This window comes from Tubulanus polymorphus, chromosome 3, assembly GCF_964204645.1.
Source record: "Tubulanus polymorphus chromosome 3, tnTubPoly1.2, whole genome shotgun sequence".
Taxonomy (NCBI): Eukaryota; Metazoa; Nemertea; class Palaeonemertea; order Tubulaniformes; family Tubulanidae; genus Tubulanus; species Tubulanus polymorphus.
The window spans coordinates 4,559,236-4,581,728 of NC_134027.1; the positions used below are offsets into that span (position 1 = coordinate 4,559,236).

General features: G+C 36.6%; 4 protein-coding genes across 5 annotated transcripts; 2 read left to right on the forward strand and 2 right to left on the reverse strand.

The window, feature by feature from the left end:
• Positions 1-679: 679 nt before the first annotated feature.
• LOC141902399 (RING finger and SPRY domain-containing protein 1-like) lies at positions 680-13,715 on the reverse strand. The gene is made up of 15 exons (XM_074790107.1): positions 13,492-13,715; positions 12,788-13,286; positions 12,473-12,638; positions 12,266-12,392; positions 12,068-12,126; positions 11,917-11,983; positions 11,679-11,819; positions 11,579-11,589; positions 11,376-11,480; positions 11,148-11,291; positions 10,952-11,063; positions 3,311-3,413; positions 2,887-3,042; positions 2,499-2,603; positions 680-1,912 (listed from the first exon to the last, which is right to left on the reverse strand). Exons 2-15 carry the CDS (start codon positions 13,132-13,134, stop codon positions 1,828-1,830), a joined length of 1,728 nt encoding a protein of 575 aa, XP_074646208.1. The 5' UTR covers positions 13,135-13,286; positions 13,492-13,715; the 3' UTR covers positions 680-1,827.
• LOC141901055 (uncharacterized) lies at positions 9,008-10,737 on the forward strand. Its single transcript, XM_074788129.1, has one exon. The coding sequence runs from the start codon at positions 9,008-9,010 to the stop codon at positions 10,685-10,687; it is 1,680 nt and encodes a 559-aa protein (XP_074644230.1). The 3' UTR covers positions 10,688-10,737.
• A 281-nt stretch (positions 13,716-13,996) lies between the features above and the next one.
• LOC141902367 (cilia- and flagella-associated protein 90-like) lies at positions 13,997-15,065 on the forward strand. Its single transcript, XM_074790054.1, has 3 exons — positions 13,997-14,211; positions 14,321-14,440; positions 14,516-15,065. The coding sequence occupies exons 1-3, from the start codon at positions 14,071-14,073 to the stop codon at positions 14,660-14,662; spliced, it is 408 nt and encodes a 135-aa protein (XP_074646155.1). The 5' UTR covers positions 13,997-14,070; the 3' UTR covers positions 14,663-15,065.
• A 222-nt stretch (positions 15,066-15,287) lies between these two features.
• LOC141902038 (uncharacterized) lies at positions 15,288-20,288 on the reverse strand. 2 transcript variants are annotated; one of them, XM_074789675.1, is made up of 3 exons: positions 20,173-20,288; positions 19,686-19,749; positions 15,288-19,450 (listed from the first exon to the last, which is right to left on the reverse strand). In XM_074789675.1, the coding sequence occupies exons 2-3, from the start codon at positions 19,686-19,688 to the stop codon at positions 15,641-15,643; spliced, it is 3,813 nt and encodes a 1,270-aa protein (XP_074645776.1). In that variant the 5' UTR covers positions 19,689-19,749; positions 20,173-20,288; the 3' UTR covers positions 15,288-15,640. The 2 variants fall into 2 exon arrangements, with proteins under 2 accessions (XP_074645776.1, XP_074645777.1); XM_074789676.1 differs by having other exon boundaries at positions 15,288-19,454.
• Between the last annotated feature and the right edge of the window lie 2,205 nt (positions 20,289-22,493).

The window sequence follows — 22,493 nt, forward strand, 5'->3', positions numbered from 1 at the left end:
CGGTTAACTGAGGAAGGTCTTCGCTTATTGGCTAGCGTTTTAAAATTATCCGGACAATGTCGGAGTTACACGGAAATGGCCGAAACAAAAGCAAAACAACAACAAAGGGCACGTGCTACACATTTTACTATAAATCTTCATTCATAAATACCAAATGCGTAAAACTGAGTGATAATGTAGTCGATATAATCAACGTAACATAGTTTCTTTAAATTTGCAGTATTACTTAATCCGATTGTTTGTTGCAGTATTGTCTACTGTGTTGATGTTGAAGAAAACTTGTAACTTTTCGACAACAATTTACCAGTTCAGGTCCAGACAGTTCGAAGAAAATGACAGATTTTAAGGTACCCTGGTCGATTTAATGTTTCAATTAATCTGTTCTGCCTAGATGAGGTTTGGTCTCTAGCAAGGTTCGGACAGTCGTAGCAAATGAGGATTTTCTCAGAGATTTGAAAACCATTGCCTGGTATATATCTTCGACTTCAGAAAATGGGCCTTGCCTCCAATTTGACCTCTTTAATTAGTGATCATCCAAGTCCTTTGACTGCTTGTTAGTTTTCAGTAGACTTCTTGAAAATCGATGGAATTTTCTCATTCAGATTAGAGGCCAGATTTCAGTAGAGGGATGCATCATCTCAAATGAGAAAGGAACACTTAACTAAATTGATAAGCTCATTGTTTTATTTCAATATCACTTTATTTCAGATCTCATATGATTCAATCAAACAGAAAATTAATATCCTTTAATGAAAAAAAAAGCTTACTCAGACAGATAAAATGCATACATAGTGTAATATGTTAAACATAAAATAGAAAATCATAACATATTGCAGGAACCTGTTCCACATAGTGATCGAGCCTTATTTGACTATTTGGTATTTTCAGTTATCCAGTGCCAAGCAGTTCACCAAACACATTTTTGAAGCTGAGGATTTATGATGGATTCTAGAAATTCAGTAATGACTCAATAAAAACTACCAGTATACCCGCCCTATAAATAACAGCCAAAAACCTAATCTAAATACAAAAATAAAAGTTTAGCACCATGAAAATAACATTATCAACGTCAACAAATCTGCAAAGGCTCAACTAAGCTCATCTTTTGCAAAAGGACCTCGAATAATCAAGAGCAGTAAATGTTTCCTGATTCAAAACACACAAACAGAACAATTACCACTGGCAAAGGGCGAAAAATACAGTATTTGAACAGAGACAAACAGAACTGTTTTTCAAAATAGACCACTTAAAATTTATACAGGAATACATTTGATATCTGATAAACAAGAAATTCTAGTACGTATCAGAAGCCATTATACATTATCATCATAACTCCATATTCATATTATGTGAAATTACCAATTCATCATTCTAAACAAAAAATTTGTGGTATTTATTACATAAGTAACTGCAAGTTAACGATGAGGTAATATCTGATGTATTTAGAGCCGATTGTCTTTGTCTTGAAGTAATTATAACTGGAAAATTTAAATGGAGGGGAACTCAGAAATACTATGCACAAGAAATTGCAAAGTAATGCAGTAAACAACAAAGATGTGCTGCCATCTTGTGTCATTTTCTTCACACTAAAAGCTGTTGACAGTTTGGCGCTGCTTTGGATATGATCGCTATATTTTTGAGTATTTCGTTAATCTTATACTTGACTGATCCTCTTACATAGAATTTCACTGTCACAAACTAGAAGAGCAGCATATCATCTTATCGAAAAATAATCAAAACCATCCAATCCTCCTTCAATAATCAATCTTAAATGTTCTTGTTGCACAAATTACAGTAGAAAAGTTTTGAACACATATAAATCTGATGCTAGGAGACTATATCGCGTGACTGAATCGCATCTCGGCATAGCGGACATTTATCTAACTGTATCGCACAGTCCATGCAAAACCCTCTGAAAAAAGAGATATTGATATATTAGTTAACTGCAACAATGTACTGGAAGTATACAATAAACCTGTCTGTAACATTAAGTAAATTGTACTCTCAAGGCGAGATATTAAGCTAGAAAAGATGAGGGCCAATTACAAAGTCGGGGCTTAGATTCAAGACAAATCTAAGACCATCTTAGTTCTATAGCCAATCCAACCATTCAAGAACAGTCTTAAGATTTGAGACCACTTTTGGACATGGAGTTAGGGCTATGCAACTGGGCCCTCACTAATATAGTACATGAATACAGTGAACCTCTGATATACTGCCCCCCCCCCCCCATATACCGCCACCCCGCCTACCGCCAGGTTTTCTTAGTGTATATCTCAATACAAATACAAAGTAAAACACCCCCGATATACCACCATACTCTCTATACCGCCAAAATCGTTCTGTGCCGATGTGGGCGGTAAATCGAGGGTTGACTGTATTCAAAATCTTCAATGCCAAGGTTTCCATCAATAGGCAATAAAAAACCTTCTCGTAATAAAAAAGATGAATTTGTTCAATTCTGATTGATTTGGAGGTGTCTATATCAAATAACTTACAAATGTTGGCATGGCTGCAGTATCACAGAGGCTGTATTATCGAAACACAATGTACATGAATCTTCTTTAACACTGACTGAACGAAGCATCGCCAACTTTTTGTGTCTGAAAAAATCACATAAAACCCAATCATTAAACAGTTTCTAGTCCAAAGTCAGTGTTGATCGCAATATACAGATAAAGAATTGAAATATGCAGTTCAGTAAACCTTGGCTAACTTGGACAAAATGGGATTGGCAAAATTGATTTGAGGTAATCCCAGTTCAAGTCGGATAGAAAATATGTTAGTATGTCAGAAAAATTATTTTGTTTTTGACCGAGTTAGTCGGAATCGGAGAAAATCGGAGAAAGGTGAGGTTTAGCACTTGGTTCTTCAAGTTGTACTTACTTGGGTAAAATCAAGCGTTCCTCATCGGATAGTTGGCCATAATCGTTGAAACATTTGAACGCAATGTTTGTCGGAGGGAATTTAAACGGTAGCTGTCCAAAATTGAATTGGCATTGTTGGAATGACATGAAACTAGCAGCGGAAAAGAATCCTGACCTGAAATATTTTAAGCAAAACGCGATTTACAGATGTGAATATATGAAATCATCATTTCGAGAAAGAACTTTTTCTCATTAATCGACCAAAACTGTCACATCATTGAAACCAGAAACATTGATTCTTTTAAGAGGACACTGAAATCTCATCTTTTTATACAGGGTAACAGAGAGACAGCACAGTGATTGCAAAGTGGAATATCACTATAATATAAACACTTATCATTGTTTATTATTACAACTTTTACGTTTAGCTCGACTTCACTTACTTTGCATATTGAAACACGCTTTTAACAGGGGGGAGAGGGTCACCGTTCAAATAAAATGTAATCTCTTCATTATTCAGATTCAGGAGGGAACCAAGTATATCACCTACAAAATAAATCGTGTTACATTAAATGCAAGTAAATGTTCATCTAAACACATAAAAATATTGTTTACTAGAATGTTACAACGATTCTTTCTGCCAGATTACCAGGTAGTTTGTTTTATGAACAGATATCTAATCATCATGTTTTTTCAGTAAAGTAAATAGAGGTACTTGAGATGAGAATTACAGTTATATATATGAAGATTTAACAGTTATGTAAAGAGATATGCAAACAATTATCAACGATCACTAGTTTATAAATAGTTTGATTACTAGTTTATAAATAGCGTGATTATGAAAGAAAGCCTACAGAGTACGAGTAAATCAGTGTAACAATTGACTGAAAAGAAAGTTTACGGGAGATTAGTGAATGATTTTTGTGAAAAACGACGGGTGTGTCAGTGAAGACGACGCTCACACGTCGTGAACTGGAAGTCCATTACCGGTACGTCATTATTTTGAACACTATTCAACAGCTTGAAATTTTCACTTAAAACCTATCAAACTATTACATAACTACAATAAAAGCATTGAAATAATCCTGCTATATAATCATCATCGTGTGATTAAATTCTCGAGTCACAAATATAAATTACTTATTTTTATTTTCTACATGATATATGAATGTAGCACATGCTACACTCATTAGAAGGATACGAAGTATGAAATCAGAAAGACGTTCAAGTAAGCAAAATCTCAATCTTTTATCGACAATTCAGATCTACATGTACGTCGTATAATCTACTTATCGGTAATCTATCACCGATTATCAGAACTCTTTAACATTCTCTTTCATGAATTCTTAAGATCCGTAATTCACTTTCTATGTGGGATTTTTCATTGACAGAAATGCAGACTGATGCACCAAAACGAAATAGTATCAGCAGTTTACTGGTACTAGATATGATTAACACACCTATGGATGAAGTTGCAGGTAATATCAAACTTCTTTGATTTCAATCAATCCATTCTGAAGATATTTGCCGAGATTACATGAGCATTTTTGGCCTTTGCCAAATTTGGCCTAGAATAACTGTTCACAGAGGTGCCAAATGGGCCCCTATTAAATCTGGCCGGACCAAAAATGGCTCGGGCCTGATCCGGGCCAAATCGTCTCCATGTGATCGGTGCTTTTTTCAATGGTCTATTCAGTTAGTCATAATTGAAAGTCGGCTGTTTACGTTGATATGTGAAAATTGACTGAGATTTAATTCAAATTAAGCAGACGTGTACCATTCAACAACAAAGGCCTTTGTCACTGATATCAGTCTCGTATCCATAGTGCCAGTAATTGGGTTCTGTAACCAGTGTACACATTACGTTTTTTTTTCTGTGGTTACCATAAAATGTCTTATATACAGGCAGATGGTGGAATATCGAGTAATCAGACCTACTATCTATACGATTTTTATGGGGAATACATAAAATGAACAATAAGGTACCACGATGCCGTGTTTTTAGGTAAATGCAGTAATAAAATTGGGGAACTTAGAAGCTCATTAAACGGGGTGAATAATGAATTTGTGAAACTTGAAAGTTGCTTTTAATTTACGCAACGAATTTTGGTATACATACATGAATAAGAATTTCTTCTTAGCAAATTTCATATTTTATTGGCACTTATTTATGCTAAGCGTAAAACCCTATTAGATTACTGGTCTGTATAAAATGATCGGGTTTGACAGAGTTGAAGGAGGTGCTCAAAAATTCAAGCTTTACAGATTCGTATAATGATATACCTCTTCAGCGCTAATAGATAAATATATATATAGGATTTCAGGCTTCGATGTCTGGTTTAGACTGAAAATAGGTCTTGCAATTTTTCTACCGAATATTAATGCTTGCGGAAAGGGATATTTTATTTATCGCTGCAGACAGCAGCTCTTGAATATTTGAAATGTAGCAGATGACAGAAGCTAAAGATAGAACGGTTTCTATTGTATTCGAGCATTGCAATGACCATCACTACAGAGGTTAATAACCGATGAGGTAAATGTTTAATAATTCACTAATACTTCACATGATGCCGAAACTTGGTTTCCACGAATACCGTCTAAAGACGTTATTATGCAAATGGCAATATGAATATGAATATGAATATATATCTACATATAACTATCGTGTTCGATCATTGTCTCATTATGCAGTGCAAGGGTAAGATATAAATGTTTGTTGTAAATATTCACTTCGGGAAATAACTTCAGAAATTAGGGACCAACGAATTTTTCAGTTGTTATATTGTTGTTGATTTGGCTTGTTATTGAACTGTTCAGCGTAACTAAAATAAGTCATTCATAAGAGTTTGGCATCTTTGATGATTGCCTACCAAATTCCATACCCACAGATTTTCCAACCTGTGTGCATGGATTTTAATGTTTAATTCAACGCTTGGGCTAGCAAACTTAAGTTTGTCGTTGAGGTTGAAAGGTGACTAGAATAATGGTTATAAGTGGTGTAAGAACACAACAGTTTACAGTCTACTCAGTTCAGTACAAAATGAGCAGTACAATCTAATTATTACATATCTATAGAACAAATTATTTCAAATCATGGATCTAATTCAGGGAATAGCAAATCCCCTGGATAAAATGCAAGGTATGATTATTTTTTCATTTTCAATAACTTCTTATAATTATCATTCCATATTTGAAATTATCATCTTAAAAATACATTAAATGCTTCTTATCAATTCAATTAATATATATATATATCCCGTATAGATGAACCAAAAACACACGAAGAACACTTTTAATCCTCTTTATGTATTTTGGATACAATGTATATCTATTTCTTCAATTAAAGAGAGGCAGTAAACCTGATTTCAGGATATGTATCGTTCATTAATACAGTAGATTATCCCACTTAAAAAAAGCTAATAGTTTATTCCAACATTTTGACTATATCCTAATAGTCATCTTCAGGAATACTAAATGTTAAACAGGAATTTGAAGTTTAGTTGAGAAACTTTAGTATTCCTGAAGATGACTATCAGGATACAGTCAAAATGTTGAAATAATCCATAGCTCAAGGAAACCTTCTGGATTCTTATTATCTTCCGGACTAGTTTTTCTTTTTGTATTGTGGGATGAAAAACACATTATTGATATGTTATTGTTTAGAAGTGAAGGGGACAGAGTGTTTCATAATCTATATACTAATTATAGTTTGGGAGTGAAGGGGACAGAGTAGACTAATTATGGGTGGAATTGAAGGGTTAACATTTTACAAATTTGAGTTCAATTAGAACGGAGACAAGTCGTATATTGACTGTAGAGAAAGCAAATAGTTGAATAATTGATTTCGTACAAGAAAGGGATTCATAAACGTAACGTATTGTATAAGGAATACTCGGGCAAATATTCGGAATAAAAGAAATTCATTTTCGTTTCGTCGTTTAAGTTTTTCACACTGTGTTCATGTAACCACTCAAGCGCGATTATATATTGAAATCTGGAATGATATTGTCAAATATCCCGCTGACTGATGATTTATAGGGCTAACTATAGATATTTATAGTCAATTCTTCGAAATTTTTCCATAGACATCGATAACTGTTTTAGTCAACGCGCTATAAACAGAATCTCTGCAGGACCGTTTACCCGAAAATTACCCAAATTGCCGATTAAGAAATCGACAATTCTTTGATCTTTGTAAAAGTGAATACAATAATACCTGAACTATTCTTGAATTATATGAGAATTTCTATAACAAGAAACTCTCAACATTTTTGTATAAGTTGACATGTAAGTATAAATTGACGGAAAATTCATGCTAGAAGTCAATAAGGATACAACATGTTTGGATATCAGTATCGTAAAAATGTGCAACTGCTAGAATTCTCAGTTCCATCAGGTTAGTTTTACTGAGGTATAGGCCCTAAGTATTCAATCTATGTAATTTCTTTATACCTCTCAACACATAAGCATACATACTTATCTATCTTATTTTTACCTTTTTAAACATTAAAAACAGCTTTTATATTTACTAACAAACCCTGAAAGTTTATGATTCAAGTGGCAAATTTCAATCTACTGGTAGCTATTCATTAATCAGATTAGGTATTTACTGCTTACATGGATAGGTAGCCGTGAACAATGACACTCAGTGTTTCAATGAGTTATTTTTATAAGTTAACTTCAAAGTAAATTTGGTAATAAAAATACAGCACATTAGTACCACTAAACAATATTCAACCACGGGGCAATTGATTTATCATAGAAAAATTCTACCTTAAAACCAGTAAAAACTTGAACACAGTTAAAAAGTAACCACAAAATATAGGAATAAAGGTGAAATTGATAAATATATAATTGTTCCCTAAAAAGGTTCTTCTTTTAAGTTGAAAAACGATCATATCATTATTCTGCTATCAACTCTCAATTTCTATATTCGTCTATCATTACTGATTCTGTAACTATGCTAGAGTCATTTGGTGCCGTAAACACCATCATTCAAAACCCTATTGTAATCACTGCACAGTTTGATCAGAGAGTCTGCGTTAGTACATATAATTCCGAAATTATTGAGCGTAATTATCGACGGCCGGATATTGACCGTTGTCACGTGAGTGATGGACAGACAGAATGTAGTGCGTTCGTGAGTGGACTCGAAAACACACGACAATCACCAATAATTCATGGCACAGTTGAAATCCGGCGTATATAGACGATAAATAGCGCACAATAGTGTTTCGATACTAAGACACTGGATAAGATACAGAGTATTACAACAGGGAGATGAGAACAGGATTTAAGAGTTCCCGATTTTCTGAAGGATTTTAGTTGTAGTTAGATTTTTTCAACTATTAAACAATATGTATGATGTTGAAGCGGAAAAAGCTAGAGCAACCATCATAGGTAAATTATTTATTATCACTGAAACCATAATTGAAGGTTAAATCAGGGAAATCGATAACATTTTTAGGTATTCTAATTCTTGCTGCTCTAAGGGGTTTTGACATTTGTGGTTAAGGACAGTAAAACCTCTTTACACTGAACACTTTTGAAATTTAGTTGGTTTCTAGAAAGAAGTGTTCATCACGCGATCTGTTCACTATAGGAAGGTGTTCGCTAAGGGAGGTTTTACTATATTTGCTATAGGGATCTTTGTTTGAGGCACCTGATAGAAAATACAGATTGTCTTTCCTCAATTATCAATTGATACCTTATTACATGACATACTCAATAAGTGAAATGACTTCATTCAATGGGGGAAATTAGAACTATTTACCTCATAACAATCGTGAAAAATGTCACTTTTTGTCCAAATATAAGTTACACAAAACAGACGCTTTAATAGGTTTTAATGGGAGTATTATGGGTCATCCTTTAGGATATAATATCTAAACCAACAATGACTTATTCTATTGAACGAGTACACCTGCTGTCATTTATCAATCGAACGAGCATTTTCAGTCAAACAGCATATTATATACCGGTAGATTGCTTTAGATACCTACCGTACGCATTGCAAGAAATATTTGACATTTCAAAACTGATCGTGAGAAAAGAGTAAAATTTACTCAAACGGTCGCAGTAAACACTCGATACAAGAGTTTGAAGATTGCGTTTCCATATTTTCAGGGAACTACATAATTATGGATGAGGCAGTGAAGGATAAGAACAGGGTGGATACGACTGTAGTGCAGGCGAAAAAGACCATCAAGCCATTTTTTAATCAAAAAGTGACGGGAGTTAAAAATTCTCAACACGAACGTCAATTGAAGAAACACAACAAACTCATCGACCGTCAGAAAAATCGAAAAATGAGGCTGATTTCAGACGATACGAACAACCTGCGCCATGAATTCAAACTGATTCAACTGTCGAAACAGAAAAATGACCTCGAAATTCGAAAACGCGACAATCCAGTCGAGGATTACTCGCTACACGAGGCCGGTATCGCGACTTCCGAACGATTTCTCAGAAACAGTGTACAAAGTTATTATTTGGATAAAACAAATTCGTTTAGACGTCGATCGATACCCGACCCGGAGCACGTGACGCCGCTGATCGCGAGAGCTCGAGAATCCCTGCGCAATAAAGAGAGAATTCTACGTAAAAATGACCGCGATATTTTAACCGCCGAAGAGGAGCGAATGCGCTCGAATTCCCGGCGTAGCAGACGATCGCAGTCGCTGGTTGAAAGTTTGGGAGAATATCTGCACGAAAGCACAAGCACGAGCAGCTATGATAGTCCGTGCGGACCGGAATTAGGACAAATATTTACCAGGAATTATACGGAAGGTAATATATTGTCTACGGATATATATGAACTTAACGATCCCCAACTGAACATCAACAAATCGCATTCAAATCCGAATTTACTTTCGAATGAACTCTACGGTCATGAAAGGAAATGTGTAACGTTCAACCTACAGGACAGAAACGAGTGCGTAAAGCCAAAAACTGCGTTCAACAGGACGAAACAACAAATAAGTCCGACATTACGCATTGCGAGCGGACAACGTTTCCTCAAACCATCGAATACCGATGATCTCGTAGATCCGGGTTTGTTGAATAAGTCCGGTGGCTATTCACGACGGAAAAGTGTCGAATCTTCGATCAGCTCTTCGAATACGATGACTAAAGAACAGTTCGCGAGCGAACAAGATTCGTTAAAATTGAGAATCGATCGGTTTCTGTCGGGATTAAATGAAAAGTCGTCCGATGAAAATATGGACGAAAAACAAGCTGCGAATGTTACAGGAAATAAAGATATGAATGGCACACCGAAATATCAGTCGTATTACAGTCAATCAAATGAGCAAGTCAAGGGAGATGAAATTCCATATACCACTACAGAAGCAACAATTCAAGCGATTAAAGCCCGACAAGCAAGCTTAGAAGTATCAAAACCTATCAGTACCGGTATAGGTGGCAATAACAGTGCCTTTGGGCAGACCAACAGCCCCCCAGAACAAAAAGTTAGTAGATGGCGTACGTTGGCCGAAAAGGTAACGGACAACAATGACGATACTCTGAGCAACTTCCCGCCGAAAAATCAAAACGCAATGAATTCACGAGAAAATGAAGCCCCTCAAAGAAGACGCAGTAGCGTTACGGGGATACCTCAACACTCGATGAATCGAGCTCGCCGACATACAGCGTCGTCAAAATTACGAAAAATAGTCGACGATCTGATGAAACGGAAAACACGCTACGAGCTGAACGAACTGGAGGAGGTACGTCAACGTATGAAAGAGGAAGAAGAGCAGAAATCATTAACGGCAGAACCAGCAGAAAGATACGAGGTCGAGGAAGAATATTCTAGCTGAATAGAAACTATTTCCCCATTTACAGCATTCAGGGCACACGAAGTATAGTTATACAGTACTTAAACTATTCTGTAAATGTATATGTAAATAACGAGTATGTACAAAGTTTAAATAGTAATAAATCTGTTTAATCATAAAGACTTCTTTTTTGTTAGAATAAGAGGCACGCATTTCCCTGTTAATAAAACAGGAAATATTATGAATATTGGATTTGCATCGAATTATTCGAAATCTATAAATCTTTACCGCGTAGAGGATACTAACCAGGCTTCCAGCAGGGATGGGAATGAGGTTCACTATGCGCGTTATGCCAGACGACCTGTCTACACCCGTCATAAGCTATCGAGTATTCGTCATCACCAATACCATAACCATCCTGAAATAAATATACCAACTCATTCTGAAAACCATGTACCAGTGTGTCAAAATAGGACACAAAGCACCGGACTACTAGACTTACATAATTGAGGAACTTGCTGTTTTTTGTAGCCCAGCCCAGTTGCATGACTCCATTTGTTATCACTTTCACTTCGTAATACCAGATTCCTTTATCTACTTGGAATGTACAGCGCACACTTTCAAATGAAGACGCGTCACATCTTGCCTGAAAATGAAGACTTACTTTTACAACTTATCGGTCAGTTTAACTTTGATGAAAGGTAAATTGCTCGGCTATAAAAACTCATACCTCAGTGCCATCTGGTGATAGTTTCAGGTACTCACTCGCATCATTATCATTCAGTTTAACATTCAAAGTTTCACAATCAATCTTCTCATAAGAATAGGGACGGTCCTTTAAGATTAAAAGATTCAATGCGCTATATACCCGTAAATTATCAATACGGCTCAATATTTCAATACTATAAGTTGAATGGTAATTCCATCGCTTACCTCCATTACAACTAAAAAAGAAAAATATTTCAATACTATTACTTTTTGTAGATTGCTTTGAAAAAGTTGATTATCAAAATATCCAGCTTTTAAAACTTACACAAGTTATCAAGACACCATCGAGCGCAAAACCCAACTTCACGCTTCGAATAATTAGCATCGTTACACCACGTCTCAAATAGTTCCAACAGCTGCGAATTAGTTTCAGAGAATCTTTTCACTAATGTTAGTTTATTCTCACCTACGTAGAGAGGAGTACAAATGTAGCCAGATTGAACAAGAAGACTCAAGGCTTACCCGGTATTAATGATAACTGATAGAATATAAGCATTACTTACTAGTTTGAGCAAATTTCTCCAATGCGATCATTGAGTGAAGAATCACATGTTCATGACATAATACATTCTGCAAAATAACCAACAAATTCATGCAGATCTGCTGCCAAGTAATTTCCGGAAAATTGCTAAAATTTTGGAGATATCTATTTACCAAATTTGCGATTAAATATTCAAGCACATCATTTGTAAGTAAATGTATACTAATAGGTCCTGAAAAATGAGAAAAAGTACATATACATGTATTTAGATTTCAGAAGGTACAATCTACACAGTAATTCACTCATAAAAATCAGCCACGTATAATAGTCTCAATCAAATTTCATTTTCTGAAAATCTTTCAGTATTTTACCTGCTAATTTTTCGGCTAAACAACCTAAAACAATACCGATATTGCGGTGACATCGAGTATTCCGACGACCACTTATTGACGTTTGACGTGACAATTTAAACATCTGACTTAGTTTACTCACGGATTCCTGAAATAAAATATCGGACTTTTAGGTAAAGTTCTCACTCATTGGAGCCATCCAAATATCTCGAGAATAAAATCACAAACCTTCGTTGGTAAAGGACAATCGTCCAGTAACAAAATGATCACAGCAGGACCAAACGGACCAGTCAGTGGAATGACTTTTACGAGAGACCACACAACAGCTAACCAGCCATGTTCGTGTTCAGCAATATTGTGCAGTGTTAATATAGCTTTTGGTGGTTCACGATCACTGAAATAGATACGAATTTGACACAGGAATTACATCAACTGAAGAATTATTTAGTAGTACAAGCACGAATTATGATCATCTCAAAATTAAACTTATCAAGCTTTCCAGATATTAGTTTGATCATTCTAAAACTGAAAAGCAAAACTTACTTATCAACTAGTGTTGGTATTAGTGAAAGAGTTTCTAAGACTAACGCGTCGATATATGCCGGTGTTGCTCTCTTATACGAATGATGTTCGTGTATTGTCTGAATTTGTAACGAATGTGGACTTATTTCTATTGTTTGATGCGGCTCCGGCTGCTGCGGGGACGTGATGAAAATATCTCCATCACTCGTATCGATAGCATTGCTGTCAGATGCGGACGTTTTTTCTTTGCCCACACACGTTCCCATGTTGATGCGCCGATGATGACGAGTATGTTTTAAGAAATAGAACAATAAACGGAACGACAATCTCGATGAAAAGATCGCAACAATCCAAAATGTTAAAATCATAACATATCCATTAGGCTATCAGTTTCGTTTTTATACAGCGTCAGTGATGTGCCAAACAAATGTCATATCTTATTATAATCCTTAAATGAGTAATTCAATGACATATTCGGTGAAGATAAAGAATCCATATCTAATATCAGTCAATGGGCCATCTAGAAAATTGAAATGATATCATGATTTTACTATAGGCTAGACCAGAATGAATCAGGCTGACACATACCAGCATATATATACTATAGCTATCAACAGAAATGGTGGTATATAGGCCTATACTGTATGATTTGGCTGATAATAAAGTGAAAGCCTAAAAATTCAACGTATAGAATATTAGTTAAATTTTCATGCTCAATCCGGTACCCGCTCGATCTGATAATCTATCAATCATTCCACTTTGTTTCTCGCTCCTTCTCCTCTCACACTCTCATTAAAACAACTTGCCAGTTTCCACGAGAAAAGCAAAATAAACATCGAAATACTTCTTTTATAAACGGACTGGGTTATCAAGTTCGCGATGCGGAATTCTGAGATTCTTGATTATTGGGAATAAAGTTAGCAAAGGTCTAGTATTTTACGCATACATTTACGCATTTACGTCCAATATTATAGGCCTATTTATTTCCGGGTTGAAGTCTAAAACACGGATTGGGATGTTAGTGGTCTAGCTAGTTCAATGATTAGCAGGCTACTTTTATGTAAATTCGTTCTATTGTTATCTTGTTACCTTACCTTGATTTTATCAGCAGTCACCTTTTCTTCAAAAATGAATTTAGATAACGTTAATTTCTTTAGTATCAATATATTTAAATTTTCATTGGCCTGGCCATCTAGCGGTAGTTGCCAGCACTAACCCGGAAATATCATATTTACTTCCTGGTAACTGTCAAACAAGTGCTCGTTAAAGTAAATAAACCTAGGCATATAACAACGCGTAGAACAATGTCGAAGTTTTTAGAAGTCGAAACTGAGACAGATACTTTCGTCTTGAAAGGTAGATCCTGCGAATTGTCAGCATTTTCCTTTGTACCAGCCGATAGAAATGATCCAAAAGAAAGAACTGTTTTCAACACCGACAAAAAGGTACGTGTCATATTCTGTATGAGAACCCTAGTGTAGTGTAAGTAAAGGGTAGGCCCAAGTTAACTTTACTCCTTTTGAGAAGTTTTTAATCTTATATTCTCAATCTTAGGGAAGGTACAATAGGTCAACATATGATCGACTCTTCACGCCAAACGAGGGTTACAACAATAAACTCCATAGAGATGACAGAGAACATGCTAAATCTAAGGGATTATTAGTGAATGACGAGGTAACAATTGCCGTTTGCACCAAACTTGAATTTACCTGAAGGTAAACTAATTGTACAACTGTATTTTCTCCTTAGGAAAAAGTGAAAACCGTTCCGACGCTATCCTCCTCCGAATACGGTCATCGTTTAGAAGATAAACTCGACCCACCAGACAGAAAACATGTTAGAATAGCACACGTACGAGCAGAATTCTATCGTCGTAACGGAATACCTGCATCTTAGACACTGAAATTACTGGTCATTATTGTATTCACTGAATCCATCCAGTGTGGAATTCAAACCACATACCGTAACAGAAACATGTGCAAAATTCTGATGCTCTAGTCCTAGAGACTTGGCAAAACTGATAATCCTGAACAAATTCCAATTCATTTGTTTCAGTCAAACCCGCGTAATAATTCAGATGAGTATTTTCAGTATAGATTCTGATACTTGTATTTACTCCACCAATACATAGTTGTGAATAAAATATCAAATCCAGATTTCTTCTGAGTGGATTTCCTCAGTCCCACACAATCTGAGTGAAGCGGATTCCACTGTATTAGGTCTGCAGTCTGTTGCTGTTATTGTATTTATGTAGTTTTCAATTTTGTCCAAACGTCTGGATTATTTTTTAATAAAAGTTATCGAGTTGTTCATCTTAAAATATATTCAAAAGCATTATTTTTCTATTCAAGGAAGTCTCAATCCTTAGATGATACCATTGTAGGAATTTTGTATTGATAAGTGGCTGATAAGGAACATATTTCTGATATTGATTCAAGGTAACCAGTCTTGGACGGCATCCAGAGGGGAAACAATTGCAAAATCTAAAACCATTACTATAGATTTTATTTTAACTGTACAATAGAAATATTTATTTTTGTGATCCATAGTGCTGTCAAAACACTAAATCATTTATACACTAACAAGGCAATAAATTGCCCAATCTCAATCACACCAGACTCAATTTAATACAATCAATACTCAAAACTAGTGTTCTATAAAACCCGATGATACATATTAGATGAAGTTTATAGCAGGTGAATTGATATTTTCGAAACACGCTCCAAAGAATTTCAATATCTAATTACACAGAGATACTGATTACTATATACAACTATACAAAGCACATGGGACAGATCCATGATATCAGACAGAGGACTCACACCTTAATTCACACTAGATTTATGGAGTATTTTATGAATTTATTGAGTGTATTTACGACAAGGCAACTACGGAGTTCGTACTTCGATCGAGTATTTTAACATCATCGTCGTCATCATCGGTAGTAAGTTTCGGCCTCCTCGCCGCCGCGGCGCGTTGTCGGATTATGCGCTTCATTTTCGACACGTTACAACGCGTAAGCTTCACGACACATTTTCGTATGTGCATCTGGCAGACGTGGTTTATAAATGGTTTACCTCGCATTATTGTTTTTTTACAGATCAAGCAATATTGACTATCGACGCCGTGAAAACCGGTTAAATGCTTTTGAAGTTCACCCTGCCATTTACAAACGAACGGACACCTCGGACAGCGAATACCGTGCTTCTCGAGAACGTGCTTATCGAACATCTTTTGATTTGCGAAATTTAAGCCACAAACTTTGCATTTTTTCAGCTTTCCATTCGGAAGCACGATCGAATGTGAAACCTGTAGATGATAAACCATATCTTTGATACCTTCAGGTGTAATCGAAGCTCCGCATATCGGACATATTTTCAGAACTCGAGCAGTCACGGTATCAAGGTTATGGTATAGCGTTAAATGCGTGTGCATTTTGGTAGCGGGTTGACTGCATAGATGACAAACACCGCCCTCTGGTACGCGATGTTTCTTCACGACGCGATGATGAGTCAAACCCTGGAATGTCCAGAAACGTTCTTGGCATACATCACATGATAATGGCGGTGAAGCTCGACGCATGAACATTTCGCTGCTTATTTCTATTTTATGCGCCATCATGAAGTGAATGCGTAAACTTTCTTTGTCTTTAATAAAACCACTGCATATTTCACAGATCTCGTATGAATAGTTAGGAGCTTTCGTATTTCTAGTGGTTTCCGGCGCATTAGACGTCGTCAAAATAGCTGGCCGTTTTTTGCCGACTTTACCCGCTGAAACATTACTTAAGCGAGGCATAGATGAATTCGAGGATACATTAGGTACCAAACTTGAAGTAATCATTTTTGGTGGAACGGAATTGACAGTAGTACCCGACTGTACTGTTATCGGGACTGGACCATTCGGAGTCATGTAATAGTAAACCTGTGGTTTTGTTTGTACAACTTGACGAGATGGCTTGATGATTGGTTGAACAACTGCAACATTGGGAACAACTGAATTAGTAGATATCTTATTCGCAGATGGTACTGGCACGGGATTAGATGGTATCACAGATCGCTGCGGTCTCGTTACTGCAGCCTTCGGCACATCTCTCATGATGAGTTCTCCGGGTAACGATCTGAACAGGAAGTTTATGTCGTCGTAATTCGGGAATAAATGCTTCTTCATATCAAATTTTTCTTCGCATTTAAATCGATGCCGGGTTACTCTGTTTTTAGCACTGTTCTCGAAAGAACAAATGTTACACTCCCAAAATGCTGGGGGCGCTTGCAGTTTTCCTTCCATGTTATGATCGGATTCCATGTGGAAGGTAAATTCTCGACACATTCGAGATTCATAATCGCACATAGCACAGCTATATTTGCCAGTTTTATCAACATGACCTTGCTGACGATGGTAGTACAAAACATTTGACGATTCTGTTGCGAAACCACAAGAACAATATTCAAATTCTTTGTAATGGAATGGACGAGTTTTCTTGGCCAATTTCATGCTACCGTATTTCACTATTTTCAACTGTTTTTCTTCGGCCTCATTCAATTTCCGTCTCTTCGCCGCGTTTGTCTTACTTATAATTACGTCTTTATAAATCTTTTCTTTCGTAAAGTCCAAACCCATGAAATATAGATAACGCGCAACGGGCCGAAGTTTCCGAGCAACAGACTCGTGTTCTGTATCGACATCATCGGTAAAACATTCTATTTTTGGTAGAATTTCTTTTCCTCCAGTCTCATCTTTGATTACTTTTATTTCAGAATCACTTTCATCACCAGCTTTTTCATCTTTCTTTTCCTTTGTATCAGTCGAATCAGCATTTTCATTCTTAGTGGTTGAATCAACATTATCCTCCATCTTGTCCAGTTCATCATCTTTTCCCTTTAAACTAGGCTTCTCTTTATGATCTCCATCATGTGTATCAATAGCTGATTCAACATCCTTGGAAACGGTTTCTTCATCTTTTTCCTTTTTGCTCGACTTTTCATCATTATCAGGGTTATGAACATCTGATGAAGATTCCACATCCATAAGAACAGTTTCATCTTTTTTCTTTGGTTCAACATCATCTACTTCTTTTTCGCTCGATTCTTTATCTGTTATTAGTTCATTACCTTTGTTGATAATATTTTCACCATTATCAGAAGTTTCTGTTTCAGTTGTGGTCACATATTTGTCTGTTGTAGGTTTATCACCGGTTAATTCTTCTTTAGAGCTTTCATCCGATGGATCAGTTTCATTAGTTGGAATTTTTTGTTCCGAAGCTGAATTCTTTTTCTCACAAGTTTCAGTTACAGCTGGAACATTTTCAGATTTTTCAGCAGCATTTTTTTCATCGCCTGTTTCATTAGGAATTTCACAGTCTTTAATTGAGACATCTGTCTTCTCACTAATTTTTACAGAATCTGAACTATCATTTTCGATAGCACCGCATTTTTTGTCATTTTCTTTCGTAGAAGTATTTAGAGCGGCCTTTTTGTTATCGCTACAGCTTTTCTTCTCATCTTGGTCATCATCAATTATGACAATTTCTTCAATCTTCCTCTTCTTTTTCATACGCAGCGCTTTTTTTCTCTCATCATCTTCCGATTGTTGCTTCAACAACTCATCAAAATCTACGGTCAAAGGATCACGATGTAGATCATGGTATTTTATATACTCCCTTACCGCGTAACACAAGTTAACCATATTCAACGGCACTCTCATCTTAGATATATACGATATAGTCCGTTCTTCAATCGATGGACCCCTTTTAGGGGGTATAATAGATACAGGTTTTCCATCACGACCTATAATATTTTGAGTCTTTACCTTCTGATGAGTTGATAAAATGTTACTATTAGACGAGACTCGCGTTACAGGAACATTTCCGACAATGTTCATGTTAGCTGATTTACCAGCTCTCGACTTATTCCAATTTGCTATTTTCTGTCCGGACAGACTCATAGACGTGATCGGAAAATTCCCTCTAATATTATTAGTAGGTATTAGTAACTGTCCATTACTGCCTACCAATCCATATTGTACTGGCATCATTACATTTTTACCCAACGATTGCTGAGGAATTGGAGCTAACTTCGGTAGATTGACATTTTTATTGACTAACTGTTGCACTAACACAGTCTGATTTGCGTTCGCTCTGCTCGATTTTTTCGCAGGATCTTTCGTAATAACTTTCGGCGTCGACCGCTCTTCGATAATTGTAATTCCCTCGTCGCTATTATTCTCTGTAGATTTGTTAATATCTATTTCAGCTTGATTACTCGCGTCGGATTTACTGAGATCAGTTTTCGGCGATGATTCTCCACTTTTCACGTCGCGCTCTACATCTTTGGAACTGGTATCCGACGAACTTTCAATCGATGCATCGTTATCTTTAACAGCTTTATCAGCATCTAATTTTTCGGCGTCATTCTTTGACTCGCCATTCATACAAATCCCGCTACTATTTACCGAAGCATGTTTTACGATGCACTCGTCAGTAGGGTTATCTGTATCTAATATATTCGAATCGCTCGTCTTTAAATCAACATTTTCCTTTTCCTTCGTCACCGCTCCCGTTTCAGTCACCTGATTCGTTGTTTCAGATGTGTTCACATTTTCTTTCAATACAGCGACTTCGTTTGTTCCACTTTTATCAGCCATAGCTTGACCGATTGGATCACATTTCATTTTATACACTTTCATCTACCTAGAAATTAAAAATTCATGATATTTAAGCCCCAGCTATGTAAACATGTGCACTATGAAGACGTTTTTGGGAATGGCTAAGACTTTTTAGTGAACTCTAGGCTGAGAGGAAAGGTTTCATAGATAATAACATGATTTCATGCATTTGAATATGTGGTTAAACTATCTTCACAATAATCCAAATTCCCTTCCAGCCCTGTTGGAATTAGGCCAACATATATCAGAAGTTTACCATGTCATAATTATTCCCTTCACTTGAAAAATGATGATCCGCTTGATAGAAAACTCACTAACACCTACAAATAAATAAATAAATCTTTGTGTAAATGATTATGTATTTAGTTGTACGAACAACCGACAACAACATATCTTGGATTATATCATAACTTTACTGATCGATTAACCATAATGATTATGTTGGTCTGACATAGATGGATTGGAGATGTATAAATACTTCATAACATTATGAACAGGTAAAATTTGTTAATTTATTATTCACAAAACGGGATATAGAACAGGTCTTGCAAAAAATAAATAGGCAACAGTAACACAAGAAAAGAAACGTGACATCTTCCACAGCTCTGATCCGACACCTATCGCCGCCATAGTTCACTACATACAAACTGCGGCGGGGTTATTCATGTCGTAATTTAATCATTCACTCTAATATATTTACACAACAGAACATCTAATGTTAATCAGCTATCAATGAAACTAACCTGGTCTAGTTAACATCAGATGAGCTAAAAACTCGACCAGACACCGCGGATAACGCTCAGAATTAACAGTGAAACTATCGACGACACACAGCACATTCACTCTGTGCAAAGTGCGCCTAACAATAAACCAAGATGGCTGCCGCCAGTCACGTGATCCTCCCATTGATGACGTCACGGCCGAGCTAATTTAAATAAACCTCGCTTTCAGCAACCAATGAAAACGTGGTGGTTCAATGCCGGCTAACTGGGGCAACAATGCAAAATAACATAAAATGTTGTTGCCTAGCAACCGTATTATCAAATTCCCAGGCTGGGTCCCCCAAAAAACTTTTTGAAAATGTGTTCTTTCACGTACTCCACGTTGGCCACGGAGAAGAGGGTAAACCAGTTTTGTTCCAGCGATAATTCCATTGTTGTACCAGCATGCTATGCATTCACCTTTCGACTTTCCAACTGTAACTTCCGTTTTGAATGCAAACTTTTTGCCGGGTCGAAAGTTTCATTGCTGTATCTGTTGAAAGTTACATTCAAAGAAAGGCGGACACTAAGATTTTCAAGTTGATTGGATTCGCCGTCACTGTTAATAGCCACGTGTTAAGCGGATAATTATTGCATTTTCTTTTAATTTGACACCTTGCAATGCAGGTTGCAGAGAGTTTGTCAATGATACCCAACGCGTGGTTACCATGAAGATATTGAGGACATTTCGTGGAAACTCAAGTCAAATCGCTGCATTTTGAAACTATTATACGTAGCCTTCAAGGATACGTGTAGAAACTCAAGTTTAAAAGAAGTTTTTCACGAAAATATATAATGACGTATCATTTCGTTCCAGTGTCACGCGCATTTTGTGTGATGAAATAGTGAGTGACGGATCTAGACCCCGACGGGCACCCCTAAAAATTCTGGTTCCTTAAATTCAATCCCCAAAAATTCTGGTACTGTATATTTTCCGGACTGTATTATTTCTTACATTCTTTTATTCTAACATTCTTTTCTAGATTAACAATCGATGTATGTAAGCATGATGAATTTGCACGACAGCTTGAAAAAGGGCCCTCATTTCTAACACTTCCTTTTTGACCTCGGGATCCGCTCCAGTCTCGAGCTAGCTAATGAGGATTTGAGACTTCGACAGACCTAAGATTCACAAGATTTGTACAAGAAAAAAGCCTTTTCCACACTATTTTAGACGATTTGAAGGATCGTTTCCGACACGAGTTGAGCGCAATGGCGGTTGCCGCCATTTCGAGCGCACGCGGGGTTCAAGTAACATATTGTAACGGAAGCGGGTAACGGCGCGCGCGCACATGGTGTGATTTTCCTATCCACACATTTGCGCATGTGCACATCGCGAATCACGCGGTACACGAATGATTCAATGATAACCTTCACCTTTTAAAAACCGTGTGCCGGAAGTCAATTGATTTGTGACGTCACACAGTGACAAGATTCGCGCCTATGCCGAACGAATCTTTGACGTGTGCCGGGGTATTAATGACCCCTTGCTGCTTCACGTCAAAACAATCTTCAATATTTTCGAGTGTTTTGGATTGAAGTTCATCAAAAATTATTGAAGAAATCCCTTCCCCGTTACTTCAAATTCAAAGTTGTAATTGAATATACTTCAAATGATCGATGTTAAATTGTATAAAGAATTGTCTTTTTGAAATTGTCTTCAGTATCTTTATTCATTCAAACTTCGATTTGGAAATTTATAAGCATGTCGGAATCTTTACCCGGGAATCTTTATAGATCTTTTATCCTATAGGCCAAACTACTACTTCGAATTAAGAAAGAAGTCAGCACGCATTTCAGAATCTATTCAGAGGTTCTTGTCTTGTCTTTCTAACCTCAGTTTCCAATAACGGAGTTAGACACCATGTAACTCCCTATTCGCTCCAACCTCCATCGTTACAAGGAGGTTTTACTCGTTCGTTGCGGCGGAATTGTCGTCAGAGCCGTATTTCAACCAGCTGCAGTTACTATGGTAACCCAGAGCCCTTCACAGATGTAGGTACCCCACGCGTGTTTGTAGTTTCTATAGATGTGCGAGCGATGGTGGAAAGTGGAAGGGGTGAATACTGATAGCGAGGTTGATTCTTTCGACGAGGTGTATTTCTACACTCCGCGTGTTCTTTAAATTTGCAATGAACGAACGATAAATTTGATCGTAGCCATTCAGGTCATGCTTTGACCAAGCAGAACGATTTTCAGTATGATTCAATATGTATTCTGCCATCTGGAAATTAATCAGTTAATGATAATTTGATCTAATTTACCGAATTAGATCTGCAGCGGTCGCTTTCAATAGGTAGAAA

Excerpts from the sequence above, each read along its gene's own strand:
- LOC141901055 (XM_074788129.1), top strand. The coding sequence starts at position 9,008 with ATGGATGAGGCAGTGAAGGATAAGAACAGGGTGGATACGACTGTAGTG.
- LOC141902399 (XM_074790107.1), bottom strand. The coding sequence starts at position 13,134 with ATGATTTTAACATTTTGGATTGTTGCGATCTTTTCATCGAGATTGTCG. Across the intron at positions 11,984-12,067 it reads AATATTTAATCGCAAATTTG|AATGTATTATGTCATGAACA; the intron begins GTAAATAGATAT and ends GTTATTTTGCAG. Across the intron at positions 3,414-10,951 it reads CCATCCCTGCTGGAAGCCTG|GTGATATACTTGGTTCCCTC; the intron begins GTTAGTATCCTC and ends TTTATTTTGTAG.
- LOC141902367 (XM_074790054.1), top strand. The coding sequence starts at position 14,071 with ATGTCGAAGTTTTTAGAAGTCGAAACTGAGACAGATACTTTCGTCTTG. Across the intron at positions 14,212-14,320 it reads TTTTCAACACCGACAAAAAG|GGAAGGTACAATAGGTCAAC; the intron begins GTACGTGTCATA and ends TCTCAATCTTAG. Across the intron at positions 14,441-14,515 it reads GATTATTAGTGAATGACGAG|GAAAAAGTGAAAACCGTTCC; the intron begins GTAACAATTGCC and ends TTTTCTCCTTAG.